Genomic DNA, 20,477 nt, shown 5'->3' with positions numbered 1-20,477 from the left:
TATGCAATTGTCTACACTGTATTCATTTTAAAGCAATGTTTATGTGTGTGCTTTTCAAGTAGACTGTCAACATATTCCTTGAAACATTTGAAAAATGCTCCTTACTCTTCTCTGAGGATGTATCATTTCCTCAATTGTTCTCACCCAGTGGAGCGAATTTTACCTGGAACATGGCAGGAATAAGTTGACCCAGTTACTGCTTTGTTCCTGAGGGTTAAAGTGACGTCAGCAACAAATGGGGATTTAGATTAGCCAGTATCTAAGTGCTGAGCTTGTAGGAAAGGCAGAAAAGGACCTGAAGCGATCTTCCTCTCGCCCAGCCCTGGATGGGCAGAATTTGTAGCACCATCCACATCCTAGCAGCTCTCCAACTTGGAGATGGTCATTATGAGAGAGTTTGTCATGGCATGTGAGTCCACAAGACCAAGTGTGGAGTGCAATAAATTCCTCTCCCTGGAAGGAAATGCTGGTGTATTACTGAGGAGACTGAAAACATGTTATGCATTTAAAGGCATAACATAATTTTATAATTTATGTTCCTTAATCAAATTACCCTATTATTATGGTATAACTGATTGCCAAGGAAGTATCTGAAACATAAACCAAAATAAGTAATAAACTCTTGTCCATAAGGATTACTTTGAACCATGTCTGGCCAAGCATTATTTCAGTTGCTCCTGGTAGTACTTTCATAAATTTGGTCAATTAAATTCCTAAATTATCTATATATTAAAACTAGGAAGTACATATAAACAATTTTTTTTATGAAAAAAGTAAATATTTTTTAGGCATGTGTATTTTAGGTATACCAAGAACATTGCTGTGTAGAGTCCCAGTGATGTAGTGCAGAGAAAAGTAAAATGAAAATTTAAAAATAGGAGACATTGTACAAGCCCCTGGGGCATGAATAAGCAAGTTAAAAAATAACAAATCCAAACATAAAACAGGTGCAAGTGAGGACGTGAGTATCAACTGACAACGTAAGTATGTGCTGGGAGACAAGAACAGCAGAAAGAGTAGCAAGGAATGGGGTTGAATAAGAAAAAGCTTCAGGTCTGTATAAACAGAAAACTTGCCTTTGAAGCCTCTCTGAAAAGTTGCTTTCTCATGGTCTACAGGATGCTGTCTGCAAAGCCTCTCATAAGAGAACACAGCGTTTCTTCCACCTAGAATGTGGAACTGTCTATGCACTTTGCCAAATCCTACTCTCCTTCCGTCCTCAGCTCAAACCCTGTTCCTTCTGAGACATCTCTGAAGCCCCACTGCATAAACATCTATCTCCATTTTCCCACAAAACCATAAGCTCCTTGCATTTGGGAACCACATCATTTTGTTTCTGTATCACCAACACCTAGAATAGTGCTTCCACTGTGTAGACACTAAGTATTTTTCAATAAACTGAAAGGACCAAGATGCTTCACTTGTAGGAGGCTGAAACATCCCTAGGTGAATCTTGGACTGGGAGTCGCAACCATGACTCACCTATTCTAGATCAGTCTGGATGTTTATAAATCAGAATAAACACTTTCTACAAAGGACAACTGGGCTTGATACAAAAGACAGATGGTCGGGTGTGATAAAACCACCCCCAGCCTCCCCACCTCCACTGCCTATATGAAGGTCACAAGACGCCTTTATTTGAAAACAGCTCTAGGGAGCCCACTCCGTTGGTCTGCAGACCAAGTGAACTGTATCAGTGATGACGATGCAAGACTCCACACTGGACACCCAGGGCCATGCTGCATGATCTTAGGGCCCTGTCCACACTCAAATCCAGCTCCTATGCAGTGTCTCCACGGAGAGAATGTGCAGAATGCCAATGGATGCCCAGTGCTGCACCTGTAGCTCACACAAAGGAGAAGGGAATATCATCTTGCCTTCAATAAAGGCCAAGTGTCAGCATGAGAAATCCATTAAGTAATCTATCACTAGCATCTATATATCTCTAGAAAAGTAAAAATGAGTGGCAATTAGTGAGTTTGATAGTGCAAATACAGTGATTATAACAGGGATAAGCTATGACTATGAATGTTTACTGTGCTCTTCTTTTTGTAAAAAGATTGAATTATTCATTTTGAAAGTCAAAGTTACAGAGAGAGAGGGAGAGACACAGAGAGGTCTTCCATCCACTGGTTCACTCCACAGATAGCCACAACAGCCAGGGCTGGACCAGGCTGAAACCGGAAGCTTTATCTGGGTCTCCCACATGGGTGCTGGGGCTCAAGCATGTGAACCATCTTCCACTGCTTTGCCCATGCCATTAGCAGGAAGTTGGAGTGGAAGTGGTGCAGCCAGGACACGAACCAGCACCTATGAAGTGACGACTTTACCCACAACACCACAATGCCAGCCCCTAGTGTGCTTTTCTTAAAAATTTCCAGCATCGTCATTGAAACTCTGGGTGCAGACTGACTAGGATTTATTTCACCCCTCTGCCACTTTCCACATGTCTAGGATGGAGATGGTCACAGTACCTCTCTCATTGAGTTACTGAGAAAATTAAATTTAAAAAAAAAAAACGAAAAGCAATTTAAAAAGCCCCTCACATAACAAACATTTGACATTTTTGTAGATACTACTATCTGTCAGCTATGTTTTTCACCTTTAACATCTCTAGTCCAAGAAGAACGGAAATTCGCAAAGGTCAAGTGCCAAATTGAAGTTCCTATCACTTTACAAGGAGCAAAACCAACATTAGCATTCAGATAGCTTGCTCTCCCACACTGCTGTCCTGATCACCCCCTCTCACAGCCTAAGGTTTGGAAAAACCTGACTCAGAAGTTATCTCCGATAGAATCTCTTTTATGTATTCCCTTCCCAGACTTTTCAGCGTGAAGCAATCTCACAAAGCTGACTGTTTTGCTGCCTGCCTCCAAGTTCCTGCCCTGCCGGCCCCAAGCAAGGGCAATGCTGCCCCAGGACTTTATCACAGGGAGGGAGGCGCCAGCAATAGCACTTCAGAGACGCTGTGGTTAGCACTGCTGCACCATAGAAGTTTCTCACCAGAGGTGATTTTCTAAGCTACACTACTTTCCCCTCTTTGCTTTGGGGTTAATTTGTTCCTTAATGAATTTCCCTTCTGCCAAGTGTTTATTTGGAAACTGCTCTAGTGAAAGACAAGAAGTTGCCATCACGATCATTATTCATAGGGCATTAACTCACAGGGCAACAGAATGGCCCACGACTGTGTAACGAACATCTGCACTGCAGTTCCACGTCTGTGACGGAGGTCACAAGTGAAAGGCATGGAAGAGAGACAGCCCTAAGATATCAGCAAGTCTGTCTTACTGTAGTTACAGATTGAGCAAGTCATTAAGTCCTGATGCTTTTCATTAAACCAAAGATATGATTTTGCTTTTAAGATGCAGTTATCTTTCTGAATTCCTTTTAACTGTGCCTTTTTAATGGATCAGCAAGAACAAAGCTCAGTATTTCAATATAGGAATATCCAACTCCTAGCAGATTATCTATTGAAGAGATTTATTTGAAAGGCAGAGTTAGAGAGAGAGAGAGAGACAGAGAGACAGAGAGAGAGAGAGGAGAGAGACAGAGATCTTCCATTCACTGGTTCACTCCCCGGTTCACTCCCCAAACGGTTGCCAACAACCAGGCTAGGCCAGGCTGAAACCAGGAGCCAAAAGTTTCTTCCAGGTCTGCCACGTGGGTGCAGGGGCCCTGTTTTCCCAAGCACATTAGCAGGGAGTTGGATCGGAAGTGGAGCAGTTGGGACTTGAACCAGCACTCAAATGAGATGCTGGTGCTGTAGGCCCTGGCTTTAACCTGCTGCCCCACAGTGCTGGCTTCTCTTGGCAGATTATAATAATGAAAGTCCATTGATTTAACGTAGTAGACATGTTTCAACTGGTCTATGAAAAAGTACAGTTAAAACCTCACAGAGTACTTTTCCAATTAGTAAACCTTTAGAATATAAGAATAGTGTTCCAAAGGCACCTACAGTTAAACCTAACACTGATATTCCAGGCAGTGTATCAGTGGGACTTTGAGCACTAAAACTGTGGTGTTGCTTTTTTTGACTTCACCACCTGGAATTTTGTGGAAATCCCTCTGTTGGTAGTACTGAAGCCTTGGTTCTTGCCAGCCCTTCCACGTTCCAACAGAGGAGACAGCAACATGGGGGAGAACACAGCCGAAACAATCCTTTAAACACCAGACCCTACACGTGTACCAGCTGTTCCTGTTAGGTGGTCAGAATGGCAGAGCATCCTCAGAGATTTGCCATCACTTCATGGGACTTAACGTTCAGGGTGTGCATTGCAGGGATTACTTGGTTTGTCCCAGGCACTGTGCCTCTAATTTGGGTAGATGCCATCAGGTACAAAACGCGACCTCATGGAACACAAGCCCGAGAAGTAAGCTCTCCCAATGTGGAAAACACACATGGTTGAATACATGATCTGTGATTTTTTTAATAACATTATTTTAAAGAGTCACTTTTCATTGAAATAAAAAAATGCATCATGAATATAAAACCTGTGTTTACAAAGCAGGTGTAAAGAATTCCAATTATGCAAGACTTAAAGAAATACAACCATAAAAGCAGGTTGGTGCCATCCAGAGTATTTCAAGTATTATTAATGTCTGTTTAACAGATTCTCAGCTCTTGTTTCCACACTTGAGAAGTCTCTGTGATCTCCTCTGAGGTGCTTCCAGGGATTTAAGAGTTCTTCACCTTTCCTAGAGTCTCCAACAACTACTACTATTTATGATCTGCTTCCTTCTGACTCAAGCAATGACTGCATTAACTTCCAGTCCAGGTTCCTACCTCCCACAGAGGTAGAAACACTAAGCAGAAACTAGTGTTAGGTGCAAATCAGACAATTTATTTGGTACTGAGGGAATAAACACACATTCACACGCAAGTGTGGGCTGCCTCACACAGAGAAACACCCAACATGAGTGGGCCAGAGTAGCCCATAAATGGGGGGAGGGAGAGGGGAGGGAGAGGGAGATACGGGTAGGGAGGAGACCCTGAAAACAGTGCCTCTCAGTGGGAGCAGAAAAGCCTGAGCAGGAGAAGTTGGTCTTAGAGGTTGGTCTATCTCAGCACAGAGAGAAAGCGAGTGTAATACCTATGACAGGGGTCTGTGGCAGAATGGATACTCTCTCCGACCTTCAACCTGTTTTTATAGGAAGGGGATATATAACTGGGCTGGGATTAGGTCTGCACATGTGCCCTGGTCTTGGATGCAGCAGATGCACCGTGGGAAAATGGTGTATAAAGCAGATGGTTAAAGAGCACTGCAGGAGCTGGCGCCGCGGCTCAATAGGCTAATCCTCCGCCTGCGGCGCCAGCACCCTGGGTTCTAGTCCCGGTCGGGGCGCTGGATTCTGTCCCGGTTGCCCCTCTTCCAGGCCAGCTCTCTGCTGTGGCCCAGGAAGGCAGTGGAGGATGGCCCAAGTGCTTGGGCCCTGCACCCACATGGGAGACCAGGAGAAGCACCTGGCTCCTGGCTTCGGATCAGCGCGGTGCGCCAGCCGCAGCGGCCATTGGAGGGTGAACCAATGGCAAGAGGAAGACTTTTCTGTCTCTCTCTCTCACTGTCCACTCTGCCTGTCAAAAAAAAAAAAAAAAAAAGAGCATTGCAGGGATACAAGAACTCCCGCTCACTAAACCTTACCTACCTACCTAGTCACATCATATCACTTCCAAGAAGGAGTCTGGGTGACCTGTAAGACATAAACAGAACAATTTCAAACTTCAATAATTAAGTAATCACTACCAACTAAAGAAAACAAGTTTCCTTAAGAGGAGTTCTTTATTTATTCGAAAGCAGAGTTATAGAAAGCAAGATAGGGAGAGAGAGAGAGAGAGAGATCCTCCATCCTCTAGCTCATTCTCCAAATGGCCACAATGGCAGGGGCTGGGCCAGGCTGAAGCCAGGAGCCTGGAGCTCCCTCTGGGACTCCCATGTGGGTGGCAGAGGTCCAAACACTTGGGACATCTTCCTCTGCTTCCCCAGACACATTAGCAGGGAGTTGAACTGGAATTAGAACAGGAAGGACACAAACCAGGACCCCAGCACCCATATAGGGTGCTGGCACTGCAGGCAGTAGGTTAACCCACTGGCCCACAATTCAGGCACCTAAATAAAATAATTCTAAGTAGGCTCAAATTTTTCTTTAAACTTCCACTTTTGATATTCCCATTATTAACTTGTTCAATGCCAGTGGATTACATAGTCTCTGGTCTTTATGAACTCATGGCCTAAGTCAGAATTGCTTCCATGTGATTAGTCTTTGCTGTCTCTCCTTTCCAGCTGATATTATCCATTGTGGTGTCTTTAAAATATAATTTTGGCCATGTCATTCCCTTAATTAAAAATGTTAATTGCTTTTCTGAAAGATTGAAGTCAAAATACTTATAATTGCATATAAAATACTTAGCAGTCCAGTGACAACCCCTCTCTCCCTCTCCTGACTTACCTTCCACTGCTCCCTGTGAGGTCGTGGGGATCCTGATCCTACTGGACTTTCTGATAACACTGAAGCAAGTGGGCACTTTCCCACCTCTGAAGTTGTGTTCTCTCTTCCACCCAGAAACTTCTTTGCCCTGTTCTCTGCCCTTCAAACACCCACTTACTCTTTGAAATCAAGCCTAGATGTTACCACATAAATTCACAAGCTAGGCATTGCTACTATTCCCTTTTCACAGATGAAGAAAGCGAAGTTCAAGGGTTAAAACAACCTGCCCAAAGTCACACAGCTAGGGAGAGAAAGGGCTGGGATTCCAACGAGGGCCTGCCCAAGTCAAACCCTGTGCACTGAACCACTTCACTGTTTGCTCCTTTTGCGCCTGACAGCTCTGCTGAAGTTACCAGGGGTTATAGAGAAACCATGAATAACACATTTCTGTTTGCTACAAATAATATGGTAGATGTCCCTCTGCCGTAAATCATTACAGAACCTCAGGAGTAAATATCATTTAAAGAAATAGGAGCCAACAGCCCTCAACTCCACTGAGCATAACCAATAGCTTTTGCCTTTTGGCTAACCACCAACAAGGATAGGAATGCCTTTGGTAGTTGATACATCTATATTTGTCATATTACCATTATATAAGGGACTGCAGGGACCACCGAAAAAATATAGATTAGTTCAACTGTGGCTCTGCTAAATCGTCAACAGACATTGTCAAAATCAATATCTAAGGCACCAAAGCATGTGCTTCTAAACAGACCTTTTGGCATCAGTTCACCCTGGGAGCCTTGCTTTTTGAGAATTGCTAACACAAACAAGCTGTGGACCAGACACAACACAGACCTTTGATCCCATAGTTAGTGACTGCAACCCAATCCAATTCAGTCCAGTGACTTCTCTTGAAAATGAATTCACAGGGAAAGGAGCTACAGAGATACAAACTGATTCATAAGCTACTGAGGTGCAAACTGACTCAGTCAGCAAAATATCTTTGTTTGCCTTGAACCTACCTCCTAAGTCTGGGTGGAGACAAAGTATTCCTGAGGACAGTATTCCTGTTAGTAAGAGAGCAAGACAGATACTTGTTGCATGAGGAGTGGCATTTGTCAGGGTGAAAAACCTGACATGTCTTATAATGCCAGTCTCCTCAAATAATGTCATTCAAGAAATCCTTTTGTGGTCTGCATATCATTTCAGCTTCAGTATAAGCTCTGAGAATGTCTAAATGGATAACCTTACTATTCATAAGTCCCTTCATTGCAAATGAATAAAATGAAAGTACCTACGACAAACTGGTTGCAAACCACAGGTATTGAGTACAATGACCTCAGGAGGGATATAGGATAGAAATCAAAGAGACTTTGAGCCAGTTTTTAAGATTTCTTCCATAATTGCAGAGTCCTTTGTTTGCAATATCCATGCAAAACTATCAGGACTGCCATGCTGTTGAATGGGAATGGCAATACGAATCTCGGAACCAACTGCTGTTTGGGCCCAAGGAATGTAAGGGTTGGTGTCTTTTGCATACTATCCTGAGTCAAATGGCATTTTCTGTATTTCTTTATGCAATTTCCTAAGTCAAGATTAATTCCTGGCCTTCATATATGAGCTGAAGTCAACTATTTTCATGCAAAAATCTCCCACACATGCTGCAGGTAGTGTGGCAAAAAAAAAAAAAAAAAAAAAAAACAAAGTGACTAATCCTTTCAGCAAAAACAATAGGATTGGCACTCTTGTTGTGCAGGTAACTCATGTGATGTGAACAGCTTGAATTCTTCAGGGATTTTTCTCAACAACATACCCTCTCGACTTCCAGTGTAAAACAAAAGGCAATCCTAATTTTTTTTTACAGCCAATAGTTTAACTTGGCTCACCTCAGTAGGAAGGTCTCAACATCACAACTTTCAGAGTTTGTTTTATATAATAACCTTGGCTATGAGGCAGCAGATGGTTCAAAGTGCAATGCAGCAATCAGTGTTTCTCTTCTAGACTCATATACAAGCATTTAATTAAAAGGGATAAACAAAACATTTATCACTGCATGTGTGACAAATCAATTAAAGCTGAAGTCTTGTTCTTAGAAAACAGCCTCAAAGAGAGATGTGAATGGCACAGAAGAGAAAGGCAAACCCATGAAGGTTATTATCAAGTCTCCAGAATCCCAGGACAATAACATTTTTCATATGCATATAAGTTGAGTTCAGCAAATAAAATTTTTCTTGGAAGTAAGTATTTAATGTCTCATTGTCATCTGGAATTTTTAGAGGAAGACTCAGTCCACATAAAAACCAGTTGTTGTTGTTACCTATAATGGATCAACACAGGCTCAGAAGCCAATCACCCTGAAAGTTACGTAAAGAATCTTCATGATGGAAAATCATCTTGGTGGGAAACTCATTTCTACTAAATTTTAAACACACATAGTCCTTTTTGTCTTCATTGAAAAAAATATCAACATTGTGTTGTCACAGTAGGCACAAAGCTCATGTTTGAGATGGGTTTATTGTATATATCCTGAGTGACAAGAATGACAACAGGACTGGCATGGGACTCGCAGATGACTCTGAAATTTTCTAGTTGATATTCTCTTTTTTCACAACATGAAAAGAAGAGCAGACTGCCTAAGGTCAACCCTGAGTCCATATTCTCTTGCTCTTAGGATCAGAGCATCATGAAATGTAGCCTGGCACATGGAATCCTAGAAAAGCAGCTATGAGTTGATAGAAAAAACTCAGAAGTAAATCTCCCAAGTAAATTGGACTTTAACTCAAAACCCCCAGAAATTAATAAGTAGGGTTGGGGCCAGCGCTGTGGCGCAGTGGGTTAACACCCTGACCTGAAGTGCCGGCATCCCATATGGGCACCAGTTCGAGACCTGGCTGCTCCACTTCCAATCCAGCTCTCTGCTATGGCCTGGGATATCAGTAGAAGATGGCCCAAGTCCTTGGGCCCCTGCACCCACGTGGCAGACCCAGAAGAAGCTCCTGGCTTCAGATTGGCACAGCTCAGGCCATTGTGGCCAATTGGGGAGTGAACCAGTGGATGGAAAACCTCTCTCTCCCTCTCTCTCTCTCTCTCTCTCTCTCTCTCTCTCTGCCTCTCCTCTCTCTGTGTAACTCTGATTTTCAAATAAGTAAATAAATCTTTAAAAAAAATAAGTAGGGTTTAGATGCAGAGTCAGTAGCCAACTGTGAATCATCTACAATTGCTCCATAGTTGGTTACCTTCTATGAAAAAGAGAAAGTTTAACATATTCTTAGGACAAGATTAATAAGTGAGTAACTTATGTGAGCTCTGAGTGTCTGGCTATGTGTGTCCCTGGTACATGATGTCTCTGTCTCCCAAAAAACCTTAGCTCTCCAGCAGACTTCAGAATAAGTTCATAGGGTGACGTCCACCTAACTTACATGACTGTTTGAATCCTCCTTTATGCAGACGTGGTTTGAGGACTAAGCCTTCAGGGATAGGGCCCTTAGTTTGTCTTCCTTAGAAGAAAAAGGCAATTTCTAACCTTGAGAAATGGGTCTGATCGCCAGATCCAGGTGATACAATACTGACCTCCTTCTGCATACTCCTGTTTTGTACTATTTGGAAAAACTTTGCTGGAGATTTTAAAAGTCTGCAGGACCCTGCCTCATGTGTCATCTTATTTTGAACATGATTAGTTAAAGGCCACATTGTGTAACCAATTGTTTATCAGGAGTGTTTGGGAGTAGGTTCACATCATCTTCTGGTGGTTGGTTTTTTCTATTTCCCACTCACAGAAGCCTGTCCTTATCATTAGGAAATATCACAGGGTAGAGCAGCAAACAATCATTCACCATTCTATTCATCTAACAAACACTGTGGGGCACCCTTCTGCTCTGCAAGGCATGGAGGACTCACAGGACTCCAGATTCTATTCATCTAACAAACACTGTGGGGCACCCTTATGCTCTGCAAGGCATGGAGGACTCACAGGACTCCAGATTCTATTCATCTAACAAACATTGTGGGGCACCCTTCTGCTCTGCAAGGCACGGAGGACTCACAGGACTCCAGATTCTATTCATCTAACAAACACTGTGGGGCACCCTTCTGCTCTGCAAGGCATGGAGGACTCATAGGACTCCAGATTCTATTCATCTAACGAACACTGTGGGGCACCCTTCTGCTCTGCAAGGCATGGAGGACTCACAGGACTCCAGATTCTATTCATCTAACAAACACTGTGGGGCACCCTTCTGCTCTGCAAGGCATGGAGGACTCACAGGACTCCAGATTCTATTCATCTAACAAACACTGTGGGGCACCCTTCTGCTCTGCAAGGCATGGAGGACTCACAGGACTCCAGATTCTATTCATCTAACAAACACTGTGGGGCACCCTTCTGCTCTGCAAGGCATGGAGGACTCACAGGACTCCAGATTCTGTTCATCTAACAAACACTGTGGGGCACCCTTCTGCTCTGCAAGGCATGGAGGACTCACAGGACTCCAGATTCTGTTCATCTAACAAACACTGTGGGGCACCCTTCTGCTCTGCAAGGCATGGAGGACTCACAGGACTCCAGTGGAGGAATTCGATAATAATCTAGAAATAATCTAGAAATCACTGCGTACTTTGATCAGTGCCATGAGGAGAATACACAAAGTCAAAGAGGCCCAGAGATGAGCAAAAACTCAAGTTAAAGTGAGGCTTCATGAACACTTCCCCCGGGGAAAGGGCCCTTGAATGGAACAGTGGAGCAAAGTAGTAGCAGGGCCATTCTAGGTGGAAGGAACATGTGGCAAGGTACCTAGATTTGGGAACAAGATAAAAATCACAGAAGCTCTATAAAGTTGTGTTCATCTGAAGGGGAAAATGGTGGCAGATCCTCAACACTGGCTTGTTGGCCAATGACTGCCGCCGAAGCCCATCCTATCCTACACCAGCTTACAGCTTCAAAAGATGGGAGGAAAAAGACAAAAACACGCACTGTAGGCCACTGCATCTACCGGAAAACAATACTACCTGGCCAAGCCTAGGTTCCGAAGCTTTTCTTCCTGAGTCAAAAAATCAAAATATTTGTGACATTCAAGGTGGCATGGAAAATATTGCAATACCTGGCCTGGGATAAATTCAGGAAAATGGACACCTCTACGTATCCTAACACTGACTATAAAACAGCAGTGCTCACTGCCCTGGAAAGCGCTTGGGCTAAACATCATTTACCTGCATGCAGCCTCTCGGGCCCTAGGAAAAAACAGGCTCTGCTAAAGGTCACTGCGTTTCTCCCATAAATCACAAAGCCCCGCTTGATCATAGATAGGGCTGGAAGCTTTCGTCCTCCCAGTGGAAATTTCCCTGTAGACTCTTAGATGATCATCGTTATCTCTGCAGACGGCCTGTCAGTAAATGAATGTTTACGAAGCCACCACAAAGGATAAACTGACAAATGAAAAAGTATGTTTTGATAACAAGGAATGATTGTTCATGGCCCTCAAATAAAGGATTTTATGGCTTCTGAAATCCAAAGAGACAAACACATTATAACGTGAAATATATCATTGCAAAATCACAGTGGGAAGAGTCTGTCATGAGCTTAGAAGGACTGAGCAAATATGGGAAGAGTGGCTGTAGCAGTTGGTCCCAGAATTCCTAGCATCAGATCCTATCTCTACCACCTAAAGGCTCTGCAGCAAGATACTAAGGCTCTTTTTGCCTCAGTTTCTCAAACAGTATCTACCTCATAAGATTGTTGGGAGGATTAAAGAGGGGTATACTCGGCTGGCACTGCGGCTCACTAGGCTAATCCTCCGCCTTGTGGCACTGGCACACCAGGTTCTAGTCCCGGTCGGGGCACCGGATTCTGTCCCAGTTGCCCCTCTTCCAGGCCAGCTCTCTGCTATGGCCCAGGAGTACAGTGGAGGATGGCCCAAGTGCTTGGGCCTTGCACCCCATGGGAGACCAGGATAAGTACCTGGCTCCTGCCATCGGATTAATGCGGTGCACCAGCCGCAGCGCACCAGCCGCAGCGGCCATTGGAGGGTGAACCAACGGCAAAAGGAAGACCTTTCTCTCTGTCTCTCTCTCTCACTGCCGCTCTGCCTGTCAAAAAAAAAAAAAAAGAAAAGAAAAGAAAAAAGAAAAAAAGAGGGGTATACTCATATGTTCATATGTCCTCAACAATTAGTGGCTGGCATAAAAATAGTACAACTGTTAAAAATATTAGGGACCTTTTAAGACTTCCCAGAAAGGACAGCCCAAGAACAGGGACTAAGAGAATGGAAGGACGGAAATAGCCCTTCTCCATTTGCTTCTGAGGAACTCTGAATTGGGATCGAAACAGAACAAGCCACTTAAGAACCCCCCTTTGCCTTTAGCCATCCTGGGATTTCTGGTGTGTGCTGATCGCCAACATTCAACTTTGCATTTGGAACTTCATTTTTCCTAGTTTTCTTCTCATCTTTTCACTTGTGTAATTTTGGCTTAAATCCAGAAACTGACATCTCTTCTTATGCAATATCATCTGTTTCCAGAGAGGAAGCCTGGACTCTGAGGAAATCAAGAGACTAGACTCTCATCTTCATATTTTTTTCAATGGCACAAATGTATCCTTCCTTGACCACTATATATAGACTTTGTTCCAAGTTTCTCTCTTTTAATATTTTTATCCTTGTTATTCAACTCCTACTACTTTCCTAAATGCCCACTGGAGTCCTGGTCCTCCAGATCACAAATCTTCCAAAAATGACTCGGTTGGCATTGAAAAGACATCTTCCTGAAGCAGTGTACCCTTGAAGAGCCCACGCTGACTCCTAGTGACTGCCTGCCTCATTTTGGGGTGTTTGCATGCTCCCCACTAGAAAATTCTGTTCTAGAAAATCACTGAAAGACAGCATATTTATATGTATTCTTGATTCATATTTCCTGAATTTGTCTCTCCTCCCACTTTACCTTCTGACAGTCCTACCAATATTGATTTCCCAAAGATTATTAATACTGATTCCACAATGTAATATACAATTTCTTCCAGAACTCATTAGTGAAGGCAGACTTAATTTAGTTTGGTGTTCTCTGGTACTTTGGTGTGGGGTAACTTTTTCATGTTATTTTTAACATCATTTCCATGTTTGGATACATCCTTAATGGAAATAATAAGAAAGAAATCAAGAGGAACCAAGCAATGTATTTCTTTTACTCACATGAAACCAATTTCTGCATTCATTGGTCCTATCTCTTCCGACTACATCATAGTCTTCTGAAACATATATTCAAAACAACAACAGAAATCGCTGTGTTCCATTTTCACAGTATGTCTTCAGGATCCCTCATCCTCACATGTTCATGCCCGTCTTCATGTTTTGTAGGGAAATGCTCCCCACTACACACACACCGGGCAGCATTCATCCCTCGTCACCAGTTATTCTGATACTCAAATACAGCACAGAAACCCAATGGACTCTTTGGAGCTCTTATCTTTTCTGCCTTGTTAGACTATTCTGCATCATATGAATTGTTTCTTAAGTCCTTCTGCCTCTCTCAAGCTATACGCCATTATGAAGTGTATTTCTATGTGAAGCATATCTCTACCTGTAAAACTGTTTTCCAAAACACAAGTAACCAGATCTTGTTTTCCCTTCCTCCATCCCTACTAGCAATAACAACACTAGGTAACTTTCTTCCAAAAGTTCACATTACTTTGCCACCCTAAAACAACTCTTCGCATCATTCAAAACAATGTTGCATGGAGTAGTCTGCTTTGTTTCTTCATGCTTTCTTGGAGAAATCATATGGCCAGTAAAGCAAGTCAGGAACGCTCCAATTCTCACCTTCGAGACTAATGAAACAGGGAACTCAATCGTCAACTACGTAGATATCCCCCAACCCTTTAACTTTGTTAAAAATGAAGATCCTCCTAATAGCAACTAAGCAATCTATGGTGTGTGTGTGTGTGTGTGTGTGTGTACACACACATATATACATACCATCACATGTTCCTGCTCCATACTCCCAGTCTTCATACATATATGCCCTTCTGTGCTTCGGAACCTCAAGTTCATAATCACACCATACAGTCACCCAGGTTCACAGGCACACGTTATTCCTGCCTGTGCTTCAAGTCTCAGGTTCATAGTCATACAGTGGGTAAGGGTAGGCTGTGAAGGGATGACCACGGCACCTGGAGTCAGAACACCTGGCTTTACACACTCATTCTGTCCCTATATTTTAACCATACAACTATGAACAAGCAGAACTCAGTTTTTGAATCTCTAAAAATAAAATAATAATATCTACCATAAAAGGCTGGTTTTGACTATAAATATGTATGTATTTTTAGATCCAGTACCTTGTTAACTGGTTTTATAACAGAACAAACACATTTTTAAAACATATAAATCAACCTATGAAAGCTATTCTCCCCTAAAAGTCAAGTTGGAACAGGCAAAGAAGAGATTAAAAATCTACTGCCTTCTGTACTTTTGAATTTTTTAATTATTTACTTGCTTGAGAGGCAGAGAGAGGAAAAGACAGAGATGGAGTGCTCCCATCCATTGGCTCTCTCTTCAAGGCCCACGGAAAAGACAGAGATGGAGTGCTCCCATCCATTGGCTCTCTCTTCAAGGCCCACAACAGCCAAGGTAAAAACCAGGAGCCAGGAATGCAATTCAAGTCCCCCCACAGGTGCAGGAACCCAATTACTTGAGCCATCACTTCTGCCTCCCAGGGTCTGCACTGGCAGGAAAGAAGACAGTCAAGAGCTGGAGCCAGGAATAGAACACAGGTCCTCCACTGCGGGGCGTGGGCATAGTAACCATGACCCTAAACACTCTCTCTGTTATTTACTTTGTAATTATGCATTTTACCTAATGGTCTAAGGTAACTCATTTTGAAAGGAACAATTTACTATTATGAAAGTACTTCAACACTCTAGTATTCATTTGTATTAAATGTGTTTGTTCTAACTATGAACATTATAATGCTAAAGTATAATACTGCTATGTGCTATTCCATAAAGGTGCTACAACTGGGATTATTTTTATATTTCAACTCACCAAATGTGCCTCCTCTTCCTAGAGTTGTTTGTAGTCTCCTCATCATACACACAAATGCAGATATGTATAGGACTGTCATTAAAACGATGGCCACAATTGCTGTTTTCTTGGAGCTCATCACTTTCCCAAACAGACCACAGCTCATGGTGTTCCTTCCCGGTTCAGAAAACTCTGTCTATGTGACCATGATTCTGTGTCTCGTCCATTCTCTTACACAATTTGCCTGGATTGTAAATTGTCCTCAGACTTCCTAGAGAGGTAGACACAAAGCCACATGATCCCACCAGTCAAAACACAAGCACTTCTCTTCCAGAGTAGCTTTGCATACCCCTACCACCTGGGGAGGAAAATTTCAGCAGTTTAGGCTCTTTCACTACGGTTCCCAGTTGCCAGGAAACAATGTCTCTGGATATTTCTTAGGTCCTTTTGTTCTCTGTCTCCTTGAGGGGCGCAGGTCCAGATAAGTTTAAGTTACAGATGAGAAAACTATTGTATCAAGAAGAGATGGCCTCTCCCATACTGCCCCAGAAACTCCAAAATCAACCCAGCCCATGCACACAAAGGCTGTTATCACCAAGCCTGCCATAGTGGTACAGAAATCCAATGCAATTCAGGTCTTTGTTGCAAAAGTAATGACAGTACTGGCTTGGTGCCAGCAACCTTCCAACAGGCTGATGAGTAAGCACTACGCATGTGCTCAAGTGAGTAAGTGTGGGGCACTTTGTCCAGAGACTCCTGGTCCTGAGAAGAGAAGAAGTAGAACAACGTACTGCCCTTCATCTACCCATTCACCTCTATCCCCAATAGTCACTACCACCCTTGGAAAACAAATGCAAGACAGATTTGGGATTCTAAATGTGCATGATATTATATGTTAAACCCTGGGTATTCTAGCTGTTCTATTTGGGTTCAATATTTGAAAAGATAGTGAAAATATTTTTGATAGCTCTGGACAATATCGAGTGTTGGTTTTAATAGGAGGCTAGCTTTGCAAGAATACGCTGTGTAGCCATGTACCAACCTCGCTGTTGGTCTCCTTTGCCAGACGAAATGATGATTAATCAGGACTCAGATGTCAGTTGTTTTGCATTGCTTGTGCTCTTTGCTAACGGCTGCCTACTTCAAGCTGTGCTTCCTACACGTCAGATAGGAACACAAAACCACAATTTCCAGAAGGCAAATTTCAAAGTATTCATTCCAATGTACTAGAGTGTATTGGGATATTCAATGTTGTTCTGATTAAAGTGCAGTTAGTATATTATAGGATTTAACTAAAGTCAGTATAGAGATGGAAGTTTTCAGAACATGTGAGGTAACCAAGGAAAATAAAAAGCAAAGTATTAAAAAAACACACATAATCTGTTTAGATGCTTATAAATATATATTTCTGCAAATACTCAATGCATAAATTCTCCTTGATAAACTAGTGTCATTTTCCTTTTCTACTCTAAAATAAATACAATGAAATATTGATGGTAGATGAATTATTAGAAATTTAAAATTTTTATTCAGAATAAGCTTTAAATATTTTGCAATTCATGGTTCATTCTTAGCAAGGTTTTCACTACTTCATATTGATTTTTAATAAAAATCTCATCAGAAGAGCATATTTGGATGCTTTCTTTTTTACATAGCGCAGGGAGAAGCAAGTTTTAAGACAAAAACAAAGAAATTATTGGTCAAGCTTTTCAGGAGTTTAGGAAAGTATCTGCCTAAAATTTGGGATACACCAAACAGAATTTTAGCAGAATTGATTTTTTTCTTAACCTAGATAATAAATGTCTACTTTGGACTGTCCATGTGGCACACAGTTCCCAAATTAAACTCTTTCAGAGGCTGCCGCTTTTAGCAAAAGAGGGGGAAGTGAGAATGAGACAACACCCGGGCTCTTTCTATACAACTGCAGCCAAGTTGCCTGAAAACTGAGTTTGGCCAATTCTCTGTAGTTCATTGTTAGTGCTATGGCAGGACCCAGGAGCTTGGCCACACGGAAGGCACTTGAGTGGGACTCGTCCACGCCTAGGGTCTAGCACAGCCAAGTGGTGGGTGTCCTTTTCTGTCTCGGCTGTGCACTCCTCAAAGCATACATTACCTGCTTTGGACCTGTTCCTAACATTCAAAAAATACTTCCAGGAAAGCCTCTGGCGCTCCTCTAAACCAGCATCAAAACAGGAGCACGCGTTTGTCCTAGGAATTCAGACCCACCCTGGGATGCCCACACCCCATAAGGGAGTGCCTGAGTTCGAGTCCTGGCTCTGGACTCCATCCCCGCTTCCTGCTAATCCAGGCCCTGGCAGGCAGCGGGTCACAGGTCAAGTACTTGGGAACCTGCCCACGTGGGAGACCTGGATTGAGTTCCTGGCTTGTTTTGGGCATTTGGCGAGTGGGCCACTGTATGGCAGCTAGCTTATGCTCTCTTTTCCATTGTGTCTTTGCCTCTCAATTAAGTAAAATAATTCATTAAAAAAAAGGTACTACCAAAACAGCGCCCGTCCCCAGCCCTGAGGTGAGCGGGAGTGGGGGGAGGCACCTGCCACAGCGCGCCTCACCCGGGTCCCTAACACGCGTGCGCTTCCCCTCTCTCTCTGCAGGTAGCCAACCTGCTGCGCCTCTTCCAGATCCCCCAGATCAGCTACGCTTCCACCAGCGCCAAGCTCAGCGACAAGTCTCGCTACGATTACTTCGCCCGGACGGTGCCCCCCGACTTCTACCAGGCCAAGGCCATGGCCGAGATCCTGCGCTTCTTCAACTGGACCTACGTGTCCACCGTGGCCTCGGAGGGTGACTACGGCGAGACGGGCATCGAGGCGTTCGAGCAGGAGGCGCGCGTGCGCAACATCTGCATCGCCACGGCGGAGAAGGTGGGGCGCTCCAACATCCGCAAGTCCTACGACAGCGTGGTCCGCGAGCTGCTGCTGAAGCCCAGCGCGCGCGTCGTGGTGCTCTTCATGCGCAGCGACGACTCGCGCGAGCTCATCGCCGCCGCCAGCCGCGCCAACGCCTCCTTCACCTGGGTGGCCAGCGACGGCTGGGGCGCGCAGGAGAGCATCGTCAAGGGCAGCGAGCACGTGGCCGACGGCGCCATCACGCTGGAGCTGGCCTCGCAGCCCGTGCGCCAGTTCGACCGCTACTTCCAGAGCCTCACGCCCTACAACAACCACCGCAACCCCTGGTTCCGGGACTTCTGGGAGCAGAAGTTCCAGTGCAGCCTGCAGAGCAAGCGCAGCCACAGGCGCACCTGCGACAAGCACCTGGCCATCGACAGCAGCAACTACGAGCAGGAATCCAAGATCATGTTCGTGGTGAACGCGGTGTACGCCATGGCCCACGCGCTGCACAAGATGCAGCGCACGCTGTGTCCCAACACCACCAAGCTGTGCGACGCCATGAAGATCCTGGACGGCAAGAAGCTGTACAAGGATTACCTCCTGAAAATCAACTTCACAGGTAAGGCCGGGGCTTCCGCGCGTGGGTGGTGTGACAGGTGGACCCAGACACAGGGGTCAGGCTGTCGAGCAGAATTTCCCAGACGCACTAGGAGGTTTCCCTGATGGTCTTGCTCTTTTTGTTTTGTTTTGTTTTCAAACCATCACGGCTTTTGCACTACAGGACACGGAAAGGGCCCCCCAGGCTGAGCTAATGGCTCCACCGTGGTGGCTGCTAGGTGGGGAGCATGCCACATTCGCTCTTCTTCCTGTTGTCAGCCACACAGTGGGATGTAAATGATGTGGGCATTTAATCATCTTCAGCGGGAACTGACCATTCTGCAAGAAGCGTGAACTTCCGGGCCTTTCTTGTGGGTTATTCGAGCAAAAGGATCTCATAACTTTCACAGTGAGTGAAAGAAAAAGAATTTTTTTTTTCTGAGCCTAATTAGAGGCCAAAACGGAAACAATAACCTACACCATGGCGACCTCCAGGCCCTGGAGCTTATGTCTTCTGCTATATAAAACACTTCGCTGCAGTTTTAAGAACTGTGGGTTTTCTCCAATTATGTTATAAAATGAAAATGTTTTTCTGTGAGCCTGAGTATAAGCAAATTGGAGACGGATTTGATCAGTGGAGAACATGCACAGGTGTATTCAAAGTGATTATTGCTGCCTCTTCATTGTGGTCTAAAACTCTGTCTAAATACAGTACTTCATTTTAATGCATCTCTAACACACACACACACACACACACACACACACACACAGTATCTTCAGGTTTGCATTGTCTACTAAGGTACATGTGATATCAGTTCATTAAGGTCCTGGTTCTGGAGAGTCTGGATTAATCCTCCAAAATAAAGTGGTAAGTAGCACTATTGGGCACATTAAGATTTAGATTCTGAGAATGTTACAATAAAAATTATTTCATTTGTGTAAACTGCTGGTCATGCTCCATGCCACCGGGACCTCATTCTAGTCTGAGTCTGTTTCAAGTTGTCATGGAAGACCTGAGAGTTTGTGAGCCTACGTGGCAGTTCTCACCTCCTCTTATAGGTGATCCCACGGGCACCACTTGTTCCACAGAATCACCAGTGGTACTGAGGTAGGGTCCCATGGCCATCGACTCCTGTTCCAGAATTCTCACCCCCTGAAAATAAGCACAGAAACTACCAGCATGCATTTTCGTTTATCATTTTTTTCTTCTTTGTCTCTAGAGAGGACCAAAGGTAGTAGAAATCAATTATGTTCCCTCCTATTTATCTGATGGGTACCACCTTTTCCATTAGAATGATGACTGAAAATGGTAAAGATTAAACTCTTTTTCTGCTCATATTCCTAAAGGTGTGCTTCATGTAAAAAAAAATGAAAAGAGCAGTTTCTTAGCATTCCTCTCAGAATCCCAGATCAGTTCCCTGCTGACATCTCCAGAAAATAAGAATGGACTCTAGAGTCCATTAAAAAAGGCTATCTTTACTCTAAAAATAAATGAACTCTCAGGCATCCATAAATAGCATCTATAGTGCAATTAATTCTGCAAGATGAATAAAACACTTCAGCCTGTACCCTCCCCTCCCCTGTCAGACCACCCTTG

At 43.8% G+C, this 20,477-nt stretch overlaps 1 protein-coding gene across 2 annotated transcripts in view; it reads left to right on the top strand.

Annotated features, from left to right (window-relative positions):
• GRM3 (glutamate metabotropic receptor 3) overlaps positions 1–20,477 on the top strand; it is a 213,184-nt gene that overhangs the window by 128,002 nt on the left and 64,705 nt on the right. For both annotated transcript variants that reach the window (XM_017344334.4, XM_051853014.3), the window contains exon 3: positions 18,047–18,902. In XM_017344334.4, the coding sequence (XP_017199823.1) occupies positions 18,047–18,902 (856 nt within the window). The remainder of the gene's footprint in view (positions 1–18,046; positions 18,903–20,477) is intronic.

The sequence above is a fragment of the Oryctolagus cuniculus genome, chromosome 16 (assembly GCF_051225735.1).
Source record: "Oryctolagus cuniculus isolate XC-2025 breed Fujian yellow rabbit chromosome 16, ASM5122573v1, whole genome shotgun sequence".
Lineage (NCBI taxonomy): Eukaryota > Metazoa > Chordata > Mammalia > Lagomorpha > Leporidae > Oryctolagus > Oryctolagus cuniculus.
The sequence above is the reverse complement of the archived record's forward strand: the minus strand, read 5'-3'. Positions and strand labels throughout refer to the sequence as shown.